Source organism: Delphinapterus leucas, chromosome 4 (genome assembly GCF_059928025.1).
Source record: "Delphinapterus leucas isolate spDelLeu-1000000601 "Yukka" chromosome 4, BTC_Dleu_Yukka2, whole genome shotgun sequence".
Taxonomy (NCBI): Eukaryota; Metazoa; Chordata; class Mammalia; order Artiodactyla; family Monodontidae; genus Delphinapterus; species Delphinapterus leucas.
The window spans coordinates 86119513-86138141 of NC_143132.1; the positions used below are offsets into that span (position 1 = coordinate 86119513).

The window sequence follows — 18629 nt, forward strand, 5'->3', positions numbered from 1 at the left end:
CTTTTACAAATGAGAAAACTCAGAGTCAGGAATAGTTATTCCTTTGGGACAAATTTGTCCAAACTCACACAACTAGTAAGTGACAGAGACAGGTTGTGCATCTAGCTTGATTTGCTTCCAAAAACAGAGCCATCTCCACTTGAAGTGTCTCCCTGTGTTGTCCACCACTGGTTTCCTGAAGCTAGGTTTGTGTTCCTCAAGCAAGCTGCATATCATAGTTTGTATATATCAAAACTATACATAACAGGAAGTTTTGAACATAGCAGTCTAGTTTTTTCTGGCCATTTTGGTCCCAAGGTCTTATGTTCCACTTGATTATTTCTTTTGTAGTTGTTGGGTTAAAAACTAGATAAAAGGGGGCAAAAGAGGAAGATGTACACTTAACACTAGGGTCTTAGTGCTGGATCGTTTGTTGACAATAAATTTCATTACAAAAATCTCATGGCTATCTTGGAGATCCAAACGCAGAATCTTTTTATACATGAGGAAAAGAAAGCCAACAAATTCACATATTTGTCTAATAACCAACGACCTCATCAAAGCAGAATTTCATTGCAATGTAAACAGACTCCTAATACTTTGTAAGTTCGAAGTGGGAATTAACTCCAAATTTATTTTGATCATCCAAACATCACATTGTAAAATTCCCATTACTGTCTCCATTATTTTTCTCTTCTCCTTTTATGTAGGGGTATATGAAACTGATACTCTGTAAAGGCAAAACCAAACCCTACTTTTTACTTTGAGAAGGGGAGAAATTTTAAATAGCATTCTTCAGTTGTGGTGATTTTGAGATCCCATGATCAGAGTATTAACTGTCCTTGAAGTAGTAATTCCATTCCACAAAACCAAACCCCAAACATTCACACAAGTTCCTGTCAAGTCACATATTTAAACAAATTATTCTAAATAAATGAATGCTACAGAACCTCCGAAACAATGTGGTTTGCTCCTTTGATTTTCTGGAACATCTTTTTGCTATACTGTGCCGCTACATACTTATTTGGCTTCATGGTGGACTTGTTACAGCATGTTTAAGAATATTCATTACTCTTGGCAGTTATAAACAAAATAAATGCCAAATGGAGATGCTAAGATGCAGACAAAAAAAAAACAACAAAACGTTCAGAGTGTAGCTACACAGTATTTGCTCATGCCCTTCTATATCAATACCTTTCCCCGAAAGAATTTCCAAATACTCTAGGCCCAGGCGCAAAGGACAAAACAAGAAGCCCCACCTTTGAGCCCAGTACGGAGGTGATCCGCCCACCCACCAACCAATCCGAAATCGTGTTCTCCACCTGCCCACGGCTTGAGCGACCTTTTCATTCCCGTCCGCTGTTCCCTTTTACGACAGTTTTCCGGCCTAGTTTACGGCCGCCACTGCCGTATTTCCTGGGGCGCCTGTGTCTGGGCGGTTTGTACATGCTGGTGGTGGCCGCGTCGCTTTGTGGTAGAGGCGTAGAGCTGGTGGGGTGGGATGTACCGCGCTCCCGGTGGAAGCAGAGGAGCCGAGCGGGAACCATGGTGAGTTCCGCCTTCCGGCCTCTTGGGCGATCTCAGGCCCAGGCCTTAACCTCTGCTCAAGGTCTGGGAGGAGAGGAGCCGCAGATGTCTCCCTAATGCGACTCAGAGCTGGGGGTGTAGCGCCCCGGAGAGTCACCCTCTGGGACACAGAGCTGTTGCCTCACCCCTCTCGGGCCTTTGTGCCTGCCGTCCATGGGGCTCGGAGGTTAGTGGAAACGCATTTGATTATACCTGCTGGTCCCCTAACACATCCTCGCAGCCCTTTCTCTACATCGCTCTGTCTTTCCCCTTTTCTCTTGCTGACACACCTCTTCTCGATTCCTGAACATATTTGGCCGAAGGTGCTATGAGAAGCTAGTCTCTTAGTTAAGCCTACGTTTAACGGTGAATCAGAATTTACAGGAATCCTCTGTAAACAGTTTTCCCTTCTCTGGCAGAAACTTTATTTCCGTTGCTCTTGATTGAATTTTAATGTGACTTCACTTGCCCGGAGGTGAAAGAAGTTTTCAAGGGGAGGGGAATTATCTTTTTCACTGTTGTATAAGTAAATAAGCAAATCGACTTGACTTTTTTTTTCTTTAGTGAAAAATTCCATACCTTTTAAATGCATTGGATATAAAATTTGCAGGCTCGTTGGGCAGAATATTTTCATCCTAAAAGTTATTTCTCCTGTTGAAATAAAACTTGTAATAAGTTGGAATGGGAGAATGGGCATGATAGGGAAGGGTGAGAATGAGAGAAATGAATATTTACTCTGCTTCCCTTTACCAGGCCAGTACAGTGGTAGCAGTTGGACTGACCATTGCTGCTGCAGGATTTGCAGGTTTGTTTATGGTTTGGGGGTGGAACTGAAGTAGAGGAGGTTGCGGACTTTTTATTTTATTGCTTTTGTTTTTAGGCCGTTACGCTTTGCAAGCCATGAAGCATATGGAGCCTCAAGTAAAACAAGCTTTTCAAAGTCTACCAAAATCTGTAAGGCTTCTTATTCACCATTTTTGCTAATTCTTTGCTGTCTGTGTATGAAGCCTAGAGCCAGACATCCATGAAGTTCTAAGTGATTGCTTTGGACCCCTTCTCTTGCTTCCCACAAAGGTTTAGAAGTTCTGAGCTTTGTAATGGTGCAACCCTAAAGAATCAAATGTTACATGTGACAGATTTGGGGAAGAGGTGTTAACAGTTTTAGTATCATGAAAGTTAACATCACTTTATTGTTCATACACCATTACCTTCAGCATCATTTGCTCTGCATCACAAACACAGAGGGATCTAGGGGTCTGAAGTGATCCATTTTTACTGTGTGGCTCTGGCACTCCCTAACAGATTACTTGGATAACACTTCAGTTAATTGGGCTCTAGAGTATGACTGAATGTGATGATCATACATTCTGTGGTCAAAATTCAGAATGAATATGATTTTGACAACCTATAGAGTATTGCTTTTATGATTGAATGTGACAGAGTAGTAGAGTAATGGTAGGTTTTACCAGTATAATTTCTGACATACCAAGGTCAGTGGATCTAATAGCCTGATTTTCTCAATATACATATCTTAAAGTCTTGTTTTAGTAGTTGCCTTGAACCTCAAAATGTCCTTGAACCACTTGTCTCAAAAGATCTCTGAATCCTCTAAAGCACTTGTTCTAAAACATGTAGTCATATTCTGAGATTAAATTTTTATCTAGAACATGGCTAGCTTGGAATACTCTTCCCTTCACTCCCAGAAGAACTGGCTTTAAGGCACTGTTATTTTATCTTGTATCTTCAAGACAGTTTAGATGGTCCGGGGGTGGGGGGGGGGAAATGGATGTTTAATGATCATTAAATATTTGTTGCTATTTATAAAGTTAAAATACCATAGGGGGCTTCCCTGGTGGCGCAGTGGTTGAGAGTCCGCCTGCCGAAGCAGGGGACGCGGGTTCGTGCCCTGGTCCGGGAAGATCCCATATGCCGCGGAGCGGCTGGGCCCGTGAGCCATGGCTGCTGAGCCTGCGCGTCCGGAGCCTGTGCTCCACCACGGGAGAGGCCACAGCAGTGAGAGGCCCACGTACAGAAAAAAAAAAAAAACAAAAAAAACCCCATAGGAATTGCACTTAGTTTTCTGAAGTGTCTTAGTTTTTCCGCTGGTTCTATGAACATTTATAGACATTTTTTAGCAGCTTTCAGTTTATTTTGATAATCTTTTCTTTCAGTTTATTTTGATAATCTTTTCTTACAAATGTATTTCCACTTTCAGGCCTTCAGTGGTGGCTATTACAGAGGTGGGTTTGAACCCAAAATGACAAAACGGGAAGCAGCATTAATACTAGGTGTAAGGTAAAATAATTTCTCACATTTTTAATATTTTTCTTCCAAATTTAGAGCTATAAGCAAGTGTAAGAAAGACCTTCTCTCTTTTATTAGGAGAGTTATTCTATTGTGTACATTTTTTAAAAATTTTTATTATTTTTTTGGCTGCACTGTGTGGCGTGCGGGATATTAGGTCCCTGACCAGGGATCTAATCCACACCCCCTGCAGTAGAAGCATGGAGTTTTAACCACTGGACTGCCAGGGACGTTCCATCTATTACATTTTTAAGATCTAAACATTCCCTACAAAAGTCCAATGAGAAGGTCTAATGACGCATGAGTACTTTTTAATTCATTGAAGGTAGATTTTTCAACAGATAATCACAGTGCTCAATATTGTTCTCTATAACGGAGTAACAGATTTTTTTGTGATGAAATTCTGCCTTAATTTCCAAATACTTAAACATACTTTTCGATAAAAGGATTGTTGTAATGAATAGTTAAAAGTTCTAAATTTTTAAGAATGCCTTATTTTTCTAAGGAGCTGTTTAGTTCTGTGATTCAGAATATTAATCTTCCTAGTGTGTTAGAGGTTCCCAAATGGCTTTTCATACTATTGTGTTGACTTACTCCAGTTTCACAATTTTTTTTCAGTTTCACAATTTTTAATCAACCTTTATATAGTTTTTTAATGTGACCCAGATCTACTCTGAAGTATACAATACCTTTTCTTTTTTAAATTAGCCCTACTGCCAATAAGGGAAAAATAAGAGATGCTCATCGACGAATTATGCTTTTAAATCACCCAGACAAGGGTAAGTATCATTAAACTATTGTTAACACATTTTGTTGGAGTAACTGTTATTAGTGGGATAATTTTGTATCTAATTCTTGGCTATTATAAGGGAAATGCCTAGATCTGTTTGTGAGCACTGTCTCCCAGGCTGGATCCATTTGTTTAGGTATCTTAAAAGAGTAAGTTCTGAGTGAAAAATTTATAGACTAATAAGCAGATCTAGTAACTACTATAATTTGGAAGTAGTGATAAGCATTAACTGTGTTTTGAGATCTGCAGTTGTGATGTGACTTACAGTAGTGAGTCTCAAATATTGCTACTACTACTGTTTGGGGTGGGGGGTGTCTACATTCTTACCTAAGGAAAATGTTGAATTTCAGTTAATGAAACTAATAAAACTTTTAACTTTTTTCCTATACATTTAGACCTTTTAACTAGTGGTTACCTAGTTAGAAACATATAGGATGTATTAGTTTCTGATACACTTCTAAGCAGCCTAGGCTGAGTTGAAAGATCAAATGGAATACCAAAATGTAGACCACAAAATCCACGTTCCAGTGTTTAAGTCCTTTTACTTTACAGGAGAAGCCTCTCTTTAAGAAAGAGGGTTTTGAGTTTAAACAGGGTTGTAATTGTTTGGTATCTGACTGCATAACCTTTTACAAAACTTAGCTTATACTAACTGGAAGGCTCTTGATTCTGTAGGTCCATAAATTTGCATCCTAACTAAGCTTTTTACTGATTGCTGGTGCTTGCTGGTCTGAGGGCCACACTTTTTTGAGAATCACTCAAATCACTGCTGCAGTTTAGTAGGAAAGGAGATGTAGGTGACATCGTGAAGGGACTGTTGGTAACAGGAAAAGGATATAAAGCAAAGTGGGGTCTTCCCAACTAAGCTCAGCACCTCTGAAAATTTCATGGTTTTAAAATAACACAGTACAATAAATTGGTGTTTATGACTTGTGATCGTCATGAAAAGGTAACTTACACTATTTCAAAGTCACATAAGTATGAGAATTTTCTTAAATTTTATTCCTATCAGTTTAAGCTTTTTCAAAAGGTGCCATTTTTTGTGGAAATCTCCCTCCCATTGGTCAAATATATTAACCATGTTTTTGGTCATCCGGTTCCAGTGTCATAGTTATTTTAAAAAGTCAAAATTTCATTTCTGCTCATTTCACCTCTTAGATAAGCATAGGAATTCTTGAAGCAAGAGAATAGCTTTTCACTAAGCAGAAATTGGACAGTCCATATTATAACTATTCCTTTTTTTTCTTCCTGTAGGAGGATCTCCTTATATAGCAGCCAAAATCAATGAAGCTAAAGATTTACTAGAAGGTCAAGCTAAAAAGTGAAGTAAATGTATGATGAATTTTAAGTTCCTATTCATTTATGTATATGAGGACCAGCTTTTTATAATAAAATGCCTCAAAGCTACATATTTTAAAAATTAACATAAGCTAAATGAAAACCTTGGTATAAATTTGAGGATTTAAAATCGGATTATAGAATATTTGTAGGTTAATACTCAATAATTATGGATAAGTGCACGCCATTTGAAGTGTTTGTTACTCATTTGTCAAATAATTTGGTACCTATGTCAAGACAAAGTGAACAAGATAGTCTCTCCCTGAAGGAATCCCCAATCTGATGGGAGATTGATAAACTGTTAATTAAAATACAATGTGAAAATAATTAAAATACAATGTGATAAATATGATGGAATTAGCACAAGTTGTTATAGTAGGGGCTCATCTCATTAAGACAGGTGGCTGTTCAAGGTACAGAGGACTCCCCCAGCCACTTAGAACCTTGAACTTAAAAGTGAATTTAGGGCTTCCCTGGTGGCGCAGTGGTCGAGAGTCCACCTGCCGATGCAGGGAACACGGGTCCGTGCCCCGGTCCAGGAAGATCCCACATGCCGCGGAGTGGCTGGGCCCGTGAGCCATGGCCGGTGAGCCTGCGGGTCCAGAACCTGTGCTTCGCAACGGGAGAGGCCACAACAGTGAGAGGCCCGCGTACCGCAAAAAAAAAAAAAAGTGAATTTAGCCACAACTTAACCTGAGAAATTGATCTAGGTATGTATTTATCACTTTGTCAGTGATAAATCTGAATTGTTTCAGATTTCATACAGTAAAAACTGTAACAGTATGATAAAGATTTGAGAATACAAGTCCTGTTTTTAATCAAGAAAGTATGTATATTTTATTTAGCTAACCCCTTAAAGAGACTGACCATTTATAAACTACTTTATATTTTTACATAATCGTTTCACATCTGTTAAAACACAATTAGTGAAACTGAAAAGCTCTCAGTTATCAAAATATAATGAAGGACTCGATAATTCATACACTGATATATTTAAATGACATTTCAGGGTAAATAGCTATTGGTCTAACAAAAAATATCTAAGGATAACCAGAGGACCTACCTAAAACATGTGAGGTTAAGACAGCTATTTTGTGGTCAGCCAGAATACTTAATTTTCAGTTCTAAGATGATAAATACTACTACCTACAATCTAAACTTTCTTAAATCATCCTAAAGTTCATAATTGTTAATGGGGAACACAAAGACTTTCAAGGTCAAAATAATGGAGGTGGTCATATTTAGCACTGGAATGTGTTTAGGGACATTTCAAAATGGAGGTGTATCTGCTTTTATTTTCCATCCCATTTCCTCATTCAAAATCTGATCAAGTTCATTTGTCATGATTTAGAGTATGACGAAGCACTTGGCTATTTCCAGGGACAAGGGGGTATGAAGGTACAGCTGATTCATGTTATTCAAAGTAGTTGTGTTGTATAAAGTCACTGAGAATACTAAATTAGTGAATCCTGAACCACTGTTCATAGGGGTTTCCTGTGAGCCTCTGGTCACAATATTTTTGTCAACCAGTAAATATATAACCTTGTTTACAAGTGTTTCTGTTTAAGACATCTTATTTAATATATATTGTTAACATTAAATTCACAGCCAATAACATTATAACTCATGCCAATCCATCACAGCCTTCTTGCATTTAGGAACCTTAGGCAGCAGCACTTCACTATGCTTGGGGGCCATCTTAAACAGTGAAATCACCAATAAAAAGGACAAAAATGCAAAAAACTTGGCATTAAATGGACCATGAAAAGGATGCTTATTTACAGTAGGAAAACTGAAACAAGGCAAAGCATAACTTTGTAGGTACCGGGTGACTCATTTTCACACTTTGCATGTCCACAACCAACCAGGAAATCGCCGTGATTGTTGACTTTGGAGGTATGAACTTGAAAATAAGGAATCTGCTAATAATGAGGATCAACTGTATTTTGGCTTACTAGCCTTTTATTTCAGTCCTTTGGACTAGTCAAAAAAAAATTTTTATGAACAAGAGCTTTAATTAAGGAAAAGAGATATTATCAACTAAAAAGCAAATTTTTCAGACGAATAGAAGATATGCCCAAAGGCAATCAAGCATTAACTTTAAAAAGGAAAACTTCATGTTGAAGGTACACTTCTGAGTGTTTAATGCAAACACAGCATACCTGTTTCTAAGATACCACTTTAAAATAATACTAAGGAGCACAGCAGACCACATTTTTCTTTCATAGTAATGTTTTATTTTCTCTAGGCTTACCTTCTTCAAGTAGAAGAATCCATATTTCACTAAAAGCCGTTAGGCAAACCTACCATTTTTCTTGGGAAAGTCACCTTTTTTATGAAGGCTCTAGATCATGGTAATTGATGCAAGTATGATGATCTGTAAGAGAGCCTTCATCTTTTAATGGTATTTTCTTACAAAATGCTTGTGTATTAACATTTATTGACTGTTTACAATGTGCTAGCGTTGTGCTAAGCATTTCCCCCTTACCCAGTAGTAGTTACTATTAAAGTACATTTTACAAGTAATGAAATTGAAGTTCAGTGAGGTTAAGATACTTGCCCAAAGCAACATGCTGGCTGAGAAAACTGATCTTTCTCAAACCCGAAGTTCTACGCTGTTAACCTCCACACTGTGGTACCTTTCACAAATCTGATAACCCAGGGATGTTTTCCTTGGTGGTACTGAGATGTGTATCTCGTACTTGTCATTACACTTCTACCTTGGGCCCTTTTTATCCACGGGTCCTTTCAGATATAGACTTCTTTAAAAGGGAGGAAGATAATGGTTGAATATAGGACTAGGAATAGGAGGTACAGGTTTCAAGTGAAACTTCTGCTATAATAGCCAGGCAACTTTGAGCAAGGTATCTATGCACTTAGGGCTCTGCTTCCTCATCTGTTAAGAGGGGGAAAAAAAAAATAACAGCCAACTTAAATTGTGAAGATTTCTCCACTTTATGGATAGGAAATTGAAAAACTAGAAGCAAATGCTTTCTGAAGTTGCACAGCTACTGAAACTATAAGCCCTGAATATCTTCTCCAATTTACTATCTTCATTTAAAATTTGGTTCTCTATATATTAGTCCTTAATACATGCCTATTCACAGCCTTAATGTTTAGAACTGGCATACCAGAGCTTTAGTTTTGTTACTTAGCCTCTTTCCTTTTGCCTTCACTGGGCCTCTAGGTTGACAACAGATGAGTCCTATGCTACTTAATAAACTTTATAAACCTGCTTTGCTGGTGATGAAAGTAGGCTGTAATGGGTGGTCCTGAAGTCGAATCTTTTCCCACCCTTATTTTTAAGCAAATTCTCTTGCCTTCAGCTGTTTTACAAATGATGGGAATACCTATAGAAGCATTTAACAAGTCATACAGACCCAAACCATTCAAGAAATAACTGAGAACATGTATGAAAATGGAACACAAGCCCATTTTCTGATTCTAGAAGCTTGGTTATATAGTTTTCTCTGCTAGCCTTAATTTCCTGTGCTCTAAATCACAACAAACAAGCAAGAAGGGTAAAAGGCAGCTAGATGTAAAATGAGAAGTGGAAGAAACTGGATAACTAGTATCTTAACACAGGGTAAAAACCTAAACATGTTGGACTATGCCACACTAAAAAGCTATGTAGTATTCGGCACACTGAAAATTTATTTTCTACCTTAAAGAAAACCTTGTATCAGAAGTAATTTAAATTAATCCAGGCAGAATGCTTCATTTAAGAGTTAACCAAGCTTAAGTTTAAACACTTCAGGCTAAAATACTGAGTTCTACTGTTTCAATGAGAATTTATAAGGCACCTTTCTGTTGTTAACAACCTATAAAAGTTGTTTTGCATTTCAGAAGTGTGTGATGGGGTCATTATTTTGTTCAGCATAAATGATCCCCCAAATGTTAATTACAATGAAAATTTAGAAGTTGGCTCCAAAACTTAAAAGGCCAGAATATGGTAGAAAGAAATCTATTAAATCTGAGGTAAAGTAAAAAGCACTTACTTAGAATGCTAGGTTTTTGGTTAAAGAACCCTGGACTGAGAGTAACCTTGAGTACCAGGAAACTTAAATGACTTAAGCTCTGCTTTTTGTTGCTGGCACTGCTGTTCAGTGTTGTGTATCTGCTTAGAGCCAACTGTTGCTTTACCAACAGGATATAGAAAGAGCTATCCAGTGTTAACCTGTTATTCCTGACCCAATGACAAGGTTGTAGTCCAGTGTTAGGGTATAATCTGGAACAAGTTAACACTTGCTGTGACCTTAGTGCTGTTTCAGTTAATGGAATTTCAAGTGAAGTATTTACGTATTTTTCTTTACAACCTGAAAACAGCAAGGTGAAAAATGAAGTTCAAAGAGGTTGAGGTATGAGCTCCAGGGAACAATTAAGCATAGATTAATTCATCTAGAAAAACTATGGGAAAATTTCTGTAATGAAAAGTCTCTAACCTAGAAAATGAGTAGCTACATTTGACAATCCATCAAGTAAAAAGGGTATGAAACATTCAGAAAATATCCCTGTGGTTTCACCCTAATTTGAGAAACTGCTAACTAGTATACTTAATAGTGGGACTTTGAAATTGAGAATGTTAGTGAAAAATAATTCTGCCCTTTTCTTTAGATTGTATACAATATAGCTGGAAATGTCTGGGACAGATATAAATAGAAAACAAACACCATTTTAATTCAGCATACTCCTTAAGAGTACATGGTTAAGTATCACACAGGGTCTAACATGATTACACTCAAGTTATATTATATTGGAAAGGCCTTTATGGGATCACCTAGTCTAGGCCTCTCTAGTTGGATGAAACGGAATATAGAAAAAGTTTGTACAACTAAGATAGTAACTCCCAATTCTGTGCTTCAGTACCCTGAAAGAGTAATATAGAAGATACAGATGAATCTGAATCTAAAGTGACCCACTGATAAACCATTTTAAAAAACAAAATTAATATTTTCCTTATATACACCTCCCTCATCCAATAATTAGGGCTTTTCTGGATGATTAGACCCTTGCTTGGATTTCTGGAGTAAATGATTATACCTTAAAACGTATTAGGTTGTCTCTTCTGTGGGTCAAAACTGGTCAGCTCCCAGCAATTTCCTATGGTTCAACATAACTGACGTTTTCAACCAGCAGTTGAGTGCAGTTTCAAATTACCACCACTTGCCAAAAGTTTTACTATAGCAGATTGCAATTATTGCTTTATTGCAACAGTTCCCTGAAATAAAACCCAAATGCTGTCATAGGTTAATCATGGGTTATAAGTGAATATTATCCATTCAAGCATACTAGTAAAAAACTAAAATTTTAAAATAAGGGACCTGCAAATTCACCATATCAGATATCCTTATAAAGGGTACAGGGGATCCAAGTTGTAAATAGCAAAGATAGGGAGACTGAGACTTTACAATGAACACCCTACTTGTTGCCTTTTGGAATTTTGCCAAACCCGTAGATCCAATTCAAGTTCCTTGAAGCCTTAGAAAATCTAAATATAAAAGTAATCTTCCTTTATTCATTTCCAGTAACCGCCAATCATCTGCTACGGCATAAGCTCATTGTAGGCACAGCCTATAAGAATATTAACTAGTTGGTTTCAACCTGAAAAAAGTCAATCTGTTTGCAGAGGACACAAATGGTAGGTACTATTTCCCAATCTACCAGCAACATTCAGTTAACATACCAACTTTGCAGAGACCCTTCTGAGGTTAAACACTAGACTCATAGCAAACAGTAGCTACAAAAATACTTCCAAAGGTGATGGATCCCAGCCACAAAAGAACGGCTGACATGAATCGAGATCCAGGACAAATAGTAAAACACCAGCTTAGTGTTTTCCTGTTCTTTGGTTATTTTGCTTGTCTGTATATACCTGGACTTGCTTTTTAAAGAATATTTATTTAAGCTACTACCTCCCTCAGCCTTGTCCTAAGCAACGTCTCAGTTTTCATGAACTCACTGGTTTGATATGCTGTTACCTCCACATTAAAATAGTTACTTAAAATTAATACTTTTATGTATCCCTATTATAATTTTAACAGTGGTGACTGACCTGTCAACAGAAACCCATACCATTTTGTGAAAGTTTTAGGCCCGTGGAAGGCTTAAAAGAGTGATGCCAAACCCAAGAATCCTAGGCTTCCCAAGGCTTCAGGAAAAGACCATTTTTACCCCCAGGTAATCTCAGCTCTTAATTCATGATTTAGTTCAGATATCATACACGATTTCATATATGTATGCTGAAACAATACTTAAGCTGCACAAAACCTTTGGGGGGGGGCGGGGCTGGGGGGCTGGCAAGTTTTCCCATAGCAACATTCCATGTAACTTGTAGCCAAAAAAGATGCACTCCTCTCAAACTAAGTTTGGAAGGCTACCTCTATCAAGAATAGTTACCTTTGGGGAGTGGGCTTTTCAGTTCTGAATCTGAGCATGTGCTATTAAAAAAATAAATAAAGGCCTATCATGATTCTGCTGTACATATTTCTAAAGGACATTGGGATTAGTCATTTGTAAATAATGAAATCTTAATACTTACTTCCTAGAATCAGGTTATTCTAAAAAAACTCCCTGGGCTAAACCCACTTAAGATGATTTTGTGTTTCTTCTGTTCCCATTGAAACAGTCTTTACAGGAGGATTTTACTGAATATTCTACCTGGAAGAAAATGAAAAATCGTATTTTCTTTATAGCATATTTACCGATTTGGGATTAATGAAAATTCTTCTCATACCTTATAATTAATTTGTAACTCTACTACTGAAGAGAATAAAAAGGCCAACAATTTTACATGTTTCTGACTTTGGTGGATTAAAAAAAAGACATTTGTGGGTAATTTTATTAGGATATGAAATTACTTGATATTATTTATTCAGTGTTCAAGGACTGCACTATTCACACTACACCTTAAAATTTTCAGTTATCAGGGTTTTAGGAAAAAGCATGTAATATCATCACAACTTTAACCTCAACAGTAATAAATTTCAGGGCTAGGGTTTTACATACACTGACCTGGCAAATATTTTTAACTATAACCTGAATTGTCCTTCAGCCATAAATTAAAATCACTTAGCTTTTTATGCACATAAATTAACATAAATTATGCACATAAAAATACTTTTCAGATGCCAAGTGAAAGAGCTTTCTTCTTGCTCAGTGGTCTTTACATAATATTGTAGAGCAACTCCCATAAACCCTCACTTACTTGATATCACCTTGCAACACACTTCGTTTAAGTTTGTATCTTCCTAAAATTAAGACATCTGGCTAAAATATTTACCAAAAATCCATTCATTAGTATAAGAACCTTTAAAATTATTTCCTTGAGAACCAAAAATCAAATTCGTGACATTCCTTATTTAAAAACTGCTCATTATACTTCTTTATAAAAATAACTTTAATAAAGAATCAAAGGCAAAAGTAAAATTCTGGATTTTACCCCAATGCCTTCCAAAAGTTGCCTATGATTAGAATTTTGTTACAAAGACTTTCCTAATATCAAATCTCTGATCAATTTCCTAAACCATTCTATTCTAACACACTAAATTTTTTTAAGTACTGAGATTTCAGAGGATTCATTACAAAATGATAAATTGACCAGCTAATATTTTACTACTGAGCAAGTATAAATGCATCTTAAAAAGCAATCAGAATACTACTCTAGGCCTTTATTTAAGTAGGTCCAACTACTTTTCAACAGTTGGTATAAAAAGTAGAAAGTTAAAAATCAGCAAATGGAAGATCAAAGTTTATTTACTACCTGCATACAAAAACATATTGCACATCAAACAACCAAAATCAAAAAAAAAAAAGGAAAAAAAAAGGAAAAAGGGAAAAAAAAAGAAAAAAGGGGGAAAAAAGAAAAGATACTCTACTGAAGACTAACATGTAGTTTATACAGAATAAACCTTCTGGAAATTGATCTTTTCAGTAGTTCAGGTTATGTCTGAATGGACATGACTAATTCAGCTTAGTGTTTTAACTAAAGCTATGTTTGATTTTTTAAATACTGTACACTTTAATAAATAAACCAAACAAAGCCTCAATGTAGAACAGTCACTGCCAATATCACCCAGTGTCCCTGCAGATGAGAATTTAACAAATGTATTCCAGTGGCCTGCAGATTTTCCTCTACATACAGCATTTTAAAAACACATTAAAACAGACCAGTTTCCAGACTAAACTAATGAAGAAATTACAATTCAGTGCAAAATATCTTAGACTGCATTTCACTCTAGTTTTCCTCAGGTGAAGAAGTGGTTGCATATTATTAAAAATGTAACAAAAGCAGCTAATGCTTTCATAAAGAATATTCCCTTAGGGATCCCACCCCCCACCCACCTCCCCCCATCTCTGCCATATTTTGAAAACAAAATAACATTTCCTATAGCCAGCAACTTTTTTTAATGTTACATATACTATTCTCAAGGCACATCTGATGATATATTTTATAACACAGTAGGTGTCAAAGTATGTTTAACATATGATTTCTTCAGGATCCCTCCCCTTTCTGAATTCCAAATGGAGGAACTGAAAGTGCGATGTAAAGACTGGCGATCCATAATTCTATCTTTGGCAAGCTTGTACAAGCACTATTGTAAAATGTAATGTAAAAGAACTGTAAACTAGGAACTTCTTCAGTTTATGAAACACCATTCAGGACTGCTGCTTCTTGAGTATTTTCTTCTTTTAAGGTATTAATCTTTTCTTCTCCTGGAGTACGCTGTAGCTTAGAAATTTCATCGCCAGAAGCACTAGTTGGGCCATTTATTGCCTTTTCTGAAGGACCATGCTCTTCAATCACATCTTTTGCCTGCCAAAGGGAGACAACTTTTTCAACTTCTTTATAAATGAAATCTGTAGCTGAGGAGGACAATAGCTACATAAACATTAATTAGCTAATAAATAATTTTAGTTTTCACATACCACAATGGATCAAAGAATTAAAACATTCTTAAAATACAAAACAAATACCAATGTACTCCACCTCTCTGGGCTTTTCAACTCTTTCTCTCTAGTATCTAGCGGTGCATAAACCACAGGAAGAATCTGTACCTGTTTACTGAAAACTTGCACCTACTTTCATTTTAACCACTGGAATGCTCACCATATAAAAGATATAAACATTAATACCCTAAGTAACGCAAATAACCACCTACTTACTCACCTTTTTTTTGGAACTCACATTTACATATCAAATCCCTTAAAATATTTAAAAGAATTGAAACTTAAAGGTCTTTATCCACCACTGAGAAGAGGTATATTCAGCCTATTGTTCCCCAAATTAAGGCAACCGTCTCTATGCCCAGTATCTTTGGGCAGACTGAATTTTACGAATGCTATTTAGAGTTCTAAATGAAAAGTATTTCAGGCTCAAGCATGCATATCTTCAGTTACCTGGGGCCAAAAACAAAATCAAGAGTAGTCTTTAACTAAAATATTACTGGTCTAATTGGGGAAACAAGTGATCATACAAGTAAGTTAAGAAGTGAAAATAAAACTAAACCATACCAAAAACAAAAACAAAAACACCAAAACCTACAGGTTAAATTCTCCTTACCATTTCTTTCTTGTTTTTAGCCAAAGTTTCCCTTGGGAGGTTTCTTTGTCTGCTCTGAGACTCAGCTCTAGAAATATAATCTGCAACTGTGACTGTTGAAGATGAGAAAAAAATTACAGGTGTTGAAAAAGTACTTCTAAAGTTTATTTATGGATAAAGAGTAATTTTACTTTTAAAATAAATTAATGGTGGGTTACCCAATTTCAAAATTTTCTTAAGCTGGGTACCACCTCCAACCAAAAACTAACCCTGAAAAATGTGCCTGTGGTTTAGTGCTGACTACAGAAGATTTCAAGCTGGAAAGGCAAGGAAGCCTAGATTAAAGTCCTCTTCAACAAGAGTCCAGCCATTTGCTTCTGGTTAGTCTACAGTTGTGGGGTAAGTCTGACATAGAAATCCACAACCAAGAAGAGAGAATGCAGCATTGTAAGCCCAGTGTTTGCACTTATCAGTGGGGGAAAAAATGGGGCAAACTGGGTCAAATCGTGGTGTAGCATGCTTCAATTTGAAATTTTCATCAAAGATGTAAAAGATTTACTCAGAAATTAGTTGTTCTGTTTTTTTTTAACATTTTCTTTAAAAGCACAGTAAGATATCCAAGTGTATTTTATGGTTCCTTTTTCACATTTCACACTAGAAACCATTCTGAGTAATCTAAAAAAACTGCAAGCAAACTAAAGATGACAGAACACCAACCTAAAAATGTGGCCATTGATCATGGTGGGAAAAGGTCCACCATTAATTCAGTAACCACTCCCTTTCCCCATCTTGCCAATCTTTCAAGCGACTGACTGAAAAGGTGTTTGTGTTTGCAATGGCAGTAGGGATGCAGGGAAAAGACTAACGCAAAGGCGAGAAGACTAACCCACACTAACACCCTACTGCCAACCCAACTGCAACAAACTACCTCTGGTCTGCTAGTACACTGGACTGGCCTCACTTTATACTGCAGAACTTTCTCTTCAAGGACCTGCAACTTAGAATTCACTGATTTGAAGAAATATCAAAATAATCACCCTCTTCCTTTCAAAGTATTTACTTTCCCTCAGAAACTGGTGAAGAAAAATCCCTGATTATGTGGAATACGGTGTACTTTAAATTATGGAAGCAGGTAAATTACCAAAGAATTAAAACTCGGGTAAATTTAAAATTTAAAGTCACTATGTACAGGAAGAGCTAGTCCATCAGGTTCAAATTATATGAAAATAAAACATTTTAATATAATAAAAAGCTGGATTGTATTTACAATTCATTTTTCTTAATCATGAATTAACATGCTAACACCTTTCTTTATAAGATCCAAGAACTTTCTAGAACTTTCAAGAACTTTCTAAAATTATACTGTTTACCAAGAAAGGATTCTGACATAGATAGAACTATTAAAATGAATCTTTTTAAATCCCAAGGAAACAACTTAATTCAGAACTAATACACATCTTTAGAAACACCGCTAAATAAAGATGTTTCATGTCTAAAACTGTCTCTTTCCCTCCAAATTATAAGAAACTCAATGTACTCATTTTGGAGCTTTATAAACGGTCATTTAAATTCACTGTAAATGAATTTATAAATACATTTAATAATAGTTTCCAAAACTGGGGAGAGGGATACTATCAAATCCACTTCATCATTATATCTACATACACAGAAGCAAAAGCATCCCATTCTACTTTGGAGAGCACCTTAATGAATTCATTCTGTTTCCATGGTTGAGCCCTCAGTGACACCTGGAAGAACTCAGCTACCTGGAAACCCTGATGCATAGACACGCATACTGCTAAATTTGAACACGTGACAATTCTTAGAACTCTTCATCCACTATGTACAGAGAATAGTATACTTTGATACAGTTTATCAATTAATTAATAGGCACTTAGCTGGAAAGGTAAAAATTTATCAGTGCCCCTCCCCTACCAAAGGGAGGTAAAACTAAAAATAACCTCAGTTAATTCAAAGAAAAACCTGTTTATAGCCAGTCTTTAAAATAAAAGCCACTTAAAAGTTCAAAACAGATTAATAGGTATTTACAATACCTAGAAAAAAATTGAGGCAATTTGTGCAGCATAATTTGGACTCTAGAATTTAAGGGCTCCAAAGTTAATCCACTGAACACCAGTATACTGTCATTCTTTTCTTAGTAAAGAATACTCACTGCTTAATTTATACTAAGGGCAACAAGAAATTCTGAGCAAATATTTGTTTATTTCAGAGAATGTTGACATTAACTTTGGATAGAAGCTGCATTCGTAGAACTCCTTCCAGGGGCAAAGGAGAAAATGATGTGCTTTTTCCACCTATTGTGTGTGTGTGTGTGTGTGTGTGTGTGTGTGTGTGTGTGTGTGTGTGTGTGTGTGTGTGTGTGTGTGTGTGTGTGTGTGTGTGTGTGTGTTGATTTGGGGGGTAGGGGGCACGCTGAGAAAGGCAATGAGTTCTAAAGAGGAAATTAGTACTTCCAAAGAAAAGAGTAAAACAGGAATAAATGCAGTAAAGAACACAAATCATTGCTTAATTATTTAAAACTCTAAATTACTCAAGTTTCAATTAATACCATGCAGAAATCTCTTCCTCTTCTTTATCAAAGGCTTTTATGTTATTCCCTTTATGTCCTTTGACTTAGTAATGAACCACCATCCACCTAGTTAATAAATTATGTTGTAATTTATTCTATCTCAAGCCCAACCTACTAACAGCTTAAATTTCCTTATTTGTAAAGTATAGCCAAAAAGTGTATGCACTGCTATGCCAGCTTCAAAAAACAAAATAAATACAATCTCTTCATCTAAAAGATATTTCTAACACTAAAGAGAGAGAAAAGAAGAGAAAACAATAACATTTCCTGGAACCTATTTTGACAATATTTAATTCCTTTTAAATTTTCAACTATCTTTAAAACATCAACTTTTTTTTCCCCAAGAATGGAAACTAATACCCTTAACCAGTTTTCTCAAATGTCTCTACAACCACTAAACTTAAAATTCTAAATAAAGATACTGGAATTTACATTCTTTATTTGGGGAAAACACAAGAATTTGCTTTGGAAAGAATGCAAAATTGATTAGTTTAAAAGGGGTTTATTTCTGGTGCACACAGTTT

The 18629-nt window shown here is 36.2% G+C and overlaps 2 protein-coding genes across 10 annotated transcripts in view; one reads left to right on the forward strand and one right to left on the reverse strand.

Moving 5' to 3' along the window:
• Positions 1–1410: 1410 nt before the first annotated feature.
• On the forward strand, positions 1411–13841 carry DNAJC19 (DnaJ heat shock protein family (Hsp40) member C19). 3 transcript variants are annotated; one of them, XR_016393070.1, is made up of 7 exons: positions 1411–1527; positions 2299–2350; positions 2426–2499; positions 3761–3840; positions 4558–4628; positions 5894–12154; positions 12603–13841. XR_016393070.1 is itself a non-coding variant. In XM_022571444.3 (6 exons), the coding sequence occupies exons 1-6, from the start codon at positions 1426–1428 to the stop codon at positions 5962–5964; spliced, it is 450 nt and encodes a 149-aa protein (XP_022427152.1). In that variant the 5' UTR covers positions 1411–1425; the 3' UTR covers positions 5965–13841. The 3 variants fall into 3 exon arrangements, 2 of the variants coding, with proteins under 2 accessions (XP_022427152.1, XP_022427157.1); XM_022571444.3 differs by having other exon boundaries at positions 5894–13841; XM_022571449.3 differs by having other exon boundaries at positions 1438–1732; positions 5894–13841.
• Positions 13704–18629, reverse strand: part of FXR1 (FMR1 autosomal homolog 1) — a 57647-nt gene continuing 52721 nt past the window's right edge. For 6 of the 7 annotated variants that reach the window (XM_089910809.1, XM_022571441.3, XM_089910808.1 and 3 more), the window contains 2 exons: positions 15537–15628; positions 13704–14789 (listed from right to left, as the gene is read on the reverse strand). In XM_089910809.1, coding sequence (XP_089766935.1) covers positions 14619–14789; positions 15537–15628 — 263 coding nt within the window. In that variant the 3' untranslated portion in view covers positions 13704–14618. The remainder of the gene's footprint in view (positions 14790–15536; positions 15629–18629) is intronic. The other variant, XM_022571430.3, reaches the window with a different exon arrangement.